The following is a 4,628-nucleotide window of genomic DNA, read 5'->3' on the forward strand; positions in this document are numbered from 1 at the left end:
TACGACTCTGTGACTATAAGTTTCCCCTTACCTTACACCCAAATCTAATTGAGTTTCCCTTTGGACGCCTTTGAGGTGTTATAAATGACTTAAAGCGACTCATTGAAAATAATACAACGACGTTGAAGAGGGAAATTGGGAAATAAGACAAGAATTATAATAGAAACAAGAAATTTAGTAATGATTTTACAATAATTTAATTTAAATAGTGGTGTATAAGCGATTTGCATGGTACGGTTCGGGAGAATTTAACAAAATTGAATTAAATCCGGTGCCGGTTTCGTTTATGGAAAACGAAATTTCCGAGTTTGGGTGTTTTTTCTCTTGCCATGTTTTTTGAGCAGTAAAGACAACAAGCCACCACCAAATCATTACCACTAATAAAAAATTAAATCAAATCAAAAATAACACAGGAACTTACGAATGTAAATGGTGGAACCTATAAGAAAAAGACGACTCAAATTGTCTTTTTCGGTAATTAAGTGGAAAATTAAAGCTGAAAATTTAGAAATGCAACCAAGGAGTTCGCATATGAGCCAAGGTATTGCCAACCAGAATTTCTCCTAAAATTAAGAATTTAATTAAAAAATGTAATTTAGACAAAAGATTTGTATTACACTTACCCAAATTGCACCTAAAAACAATAACACATTTGTTGCGAAAAATAGAAGTGTGTAGAACATAATAAGAGCAAAGATAATTTTACCTAAAATTATAAATTTCATTAGTTTTAAAACTAAATCAGATTTGCTTACAATAAAAAATATGCGCTTTGTTGATATTGTGATCCAGTTTGTGCACTAAAATTGACCACTATTTCAACAAAGCGCTGCCGAAGCTCTAATCAAGTTAGGTTTTACTTTTTTATTGTGTTGATTGTTTTAATAAAATTTGTTTTTTTATTCTTATAATACTAAAAAACGCAGTAAATCAGTATGAAAAAATAATAATATAATTTGTGTTTTAATATTGGAGGTTACAACATACGACACAAACACAATTAAAGAAGAAACAGATTAATATACAGATTGATTCAGCTTAAATGACTACTACAAAACGCATAGAAAGTTGTAATTAGACACGAGTAATAAGCACAAATTAGATTACATACGTGGTGGGAAATGTGTCATTACTCCGAAGACCCAAGTTTTTATACTATTTTATTCACATTCGCATTTCTTTAGATAATTTTTGATAAAGTTGATGGACTCGTAACTTTGGTAATCCTTCATTAATTATTTCCCGATCACGGAATGTAATGACAAATTTACCAACCTCTAAAAGGTTAGAAATCGTCATATTACTATGGTGATTGTGAATAATAGTAGATTACATACCGAGGTGGGAGGCGAAGGTTAGCAAAAGTCGAGGTATGATGAAGTAACGACTACCTACCAAAGTTTGTATACTATTTTATTCACAATCATCCTCTTTAAAGAACAGGAAGTCAATAAAGAATTTTTTAATTTTGAAAAACTGACATATGACAATTTAAGTTAGAAAGTGGTTACTTCCTTATTAATTTTCGGGTTGGGAAGTAGTCATTTTCCACCCTGAACTTGATATTTTATATCAATTGTCAAATGAAGTTGAAATGTTATTTTTTCCGACTTTTTACATGCAAAGTAATTTAATTATTACTTTATTTATTATTGAAAATAAACTTTTTTACCATAATAATATCTACTTAAATTTTCGCAAGAGTTGTGTTTCATTACATTGCTAATAAATTATAGGATGAGTAAACCAAGATTATCACTTGTTCATTGACTGAATCTTTTTGAATTTGAATTTAAATTATTTATTTTTTATATTGTTTTTTATTCAACCTAAATTTTTAATTAAAAAAAGACAGAATTTAGGCTAATTCTGAACTGGTAATGTCATTTTAGCTAAATTAGCCTGCATTATTACTAAACAAATTATAATTTATTTTGAAAGAATTTTTTTACGACAATCAGTAGAGTAAAGTCATAGTGAAGTTAACACAGGGTGATTAAGCAAAAATGACTATATTAAAAACAAGGATGTTTAAAAAAATACGACATTAGAATTACCAAAAACTTTGCTTATAAACATAACTAGAACTCAAATTATTGTAATATTTTTTTTATCTACATAATATTTGTATAAAATTACAGGATGATGAGATTTCATACGCCTAATTTGGCTTTTTATTATCTTTGCTAAATCAACTTGTATTATGAAAAAAAAAAAACAATCATTTTTAAGAGTAAGTTTTTTTTTATTTCAGGTTTATTTATAGCTATTAAGACAACTAGAATTTTATAGACAGTCTAAAAATTAATGTCGTAGTAATAGGTGAAAATTTCTAAACTATAAAATTCGTGTTTCTTCAAGATTAATATTGAATCAAAAATTTTACTAAATACAGAAATTATTGTAATTAAGTATGTCAAAATAATGTCAAAAAGGTAAGCTTAAATGCATCAATATAAAACGTTTGTGTTGGAAAAATTATAATTTATGTAATTCACTCAAACTAAAACATCATCGACAATCGTTTTAAACTTTTACTTTCTTTTTCAAAACATTGCTACATCTAAAGTTTGTAAAGATTGATATAAAATTGTCATTTAAAATGCATTTCTGTAACCACTAAATCACATAGAGGCACGAAGTTAGTACCATATCGACAATTAAAATTTTAACAATTGAAATTTTTTACCTTCTGGATCAGATTTTGGGGAAGCATTGGCTCGATAATCGATATGTCTCCAGTCCAGTCCTAAAGCTAGGGCCACATTTCTACTAATATTAAATTTTTTTGCCGACAAATCATTTAGCAGCACTGTTATCAACAACACTGAGACAGCCTACAAGCTCCAAATCACGAAAAAAATCAATCACTTACGATTAAAATATTACAATTCCTATGAAAGCAATAAGTCTCGTCGCCAACGTCAAATCCTTGGAAAAACACAAGCATTTTTGCAACTTTTGCTTCATTTTCCGTTGCTTTGTGGCCACCAAAACAAGAAACTGCTGGTAAAAACCCTCTTATCTTGCAAAGTTTTTACTGTGCAAATATGAAAAGTTTGGATAAAACCACGAGAATAATTCACTCTTTGTCGATGTTCGCAATTTGAGGATTTTATTTGTGGCCGTTTGGAGAACACAAAACCCGATACCTTATAAATTCCGATCGGGAAATGATGTCTTTGTGAGTTCGGTTCGAGTTTTGTAACAATTTGGTTGGCACCCAAGCGTTGCGGTAATAAATTAGCATCGAGTCAAACCATTTTCTCGTATTTTCAGTGGATTTATATCCGCGCGTCGCCTATAAATCTCCGCATTTGAATAATGGACGCCTAAAAATTGGATTTAGTCCAAATGGAAAATACGTACAGTTGGAAACTTTTAGTAGATTTGAGCATCGATTCGAAACCGGAACGTACCACCTAATGTATTTTAAGAGACAGTCGGGTGACCCCCACAAGTTTAACAAAAAACCCAAACTTAAAAAGGAAAAAATGAAAGGAAATGCTTTTGTATGCGGGTTTACGAGTTTCAAGTTTGCAAAATCGCTAAATCATTCAAGGAAGGCACTGACAATAACGATTATCATTATTGCAATAAAAAATACTAAACCTTTAATAACTTTTTTATATAAGTATATCAAACATTTAATTCATTTTATTGATTTAAAAAAATAAAAAAACATGTCAAATAAAATTGAAATAAGCTCAAAGTAAGACGTACTACTTGAGGAGGCAGTTCGTATGTCAGCTAGATGTCAAAAAATTATTTTATAATTAAAATATTGTCTCAAAACATCCCAAAATGGGATGTTGTTGGTGATCTATCTATTAAAACATTTCTTATAGAACAAACTTAACTAACTTAAAAGTCAGCGTTGTTTCTTATTGGACGATTTTGCCTAGTTTTAAAAATAAGACGATTTTTTTTGAAAAAAACATTTAAATTTATTACACAAAAACTAAGACATCTATAAATATTTTTTGTACTACCGCAAAGACGAGGGTTGTAACATTTTTTTAGTGTGTTGCATTTGCAAAAATATAAAAATAAAGGTGTTTGTTAAAAGTTCATAACTTAAAAAAATTAAATGGAACACCCTATTTATTGTTTTTCTAAAATTATTTACTTTTAGGTGTTTATAATCAATAACTAAAAAGATATTTAACGTTAAACATAAAAAAATAATTACTATTGTTTCAGTAGCCAAAAAGTGCACAATTGCACAAGAGATGGAAGAAATATCACTTAATAATCACATTTTTGTTAAACTGAATCCATTATTCTTTATTTTTACAATAAAATAATTCAAATTTCAGTATTTATAACAACTTTTAGAATCTCTGGATAAATCAACGGAATTACTATGGTTGCCATAGTATGAACAATGCCCAGATATTGATAGATATTGTTGCTACAATTAATATTGAATGTTAAACATCTATTCATTTATCAATTTTAGACATTAAAAGCTTATTTTTTTAGATAGACAATTTATCAATCTATTAGATGCAAAAATAGTTTTTAAGTTACATAACTTTTAACAATCTTCTTAATTTATTAATATTTACAAATGTAAAACACTAAAAAATTGCTACAGCTTTACATTCTGTACTTTCTTCTTTGCA

At 28.4% G+C, this 4,628-nt stretch overlaps 1 protein-coding gene across 1 annotated transcript; it reads right to left on the reverse strand.

The window, feature by feature from the left end:
- Positions 1-201: 201 nt before the first annotated feature.
- Positions 202-3,435, reverse strand: LOC123010194. Its single transcript, XM_044406893.1, has 6 exons — positions 3,370-3,435; positions 2,890-3,301; positions 2,690-2,837; positions 624-634; positions 422-563; positions 202-377 (listed from the first exon to the last, which is right to left on the reverse strand). The coding sequence occupies exons 2-6, from the start codon at positions 2,968-2,970 to the stop codon at positions 202-204; spliced, it is 558 nt and encodes a 185-aa protein (XP_044262828.1). The 5' UTR covers positions 2,971-3,301; positions 3,370-3,435.
- Between the last annotated feature and the right edge of the window lie 1,193 nt (positions 3,436-4,628).

The sequence above is a fragment of the Tribolium madens genome, unplaced genomic scaffold (genome assembly GCF_015345945.1).
Source record: "Tribolium madens isolate multiple individuals breed KSU strain unplaced genomic scaffold, Tmad_KSU_1.1 Scaffold_7;HRSCAF=85;Tcas5.2_LG10, whole genome shotgun sequence".
Classification (NCBI taxonomy): Eukaryota; Metazoa; Arthropoda; class Insecta; order Coleoptera; family Tenebrionidae; genus Tribolium; species Tribolium madens.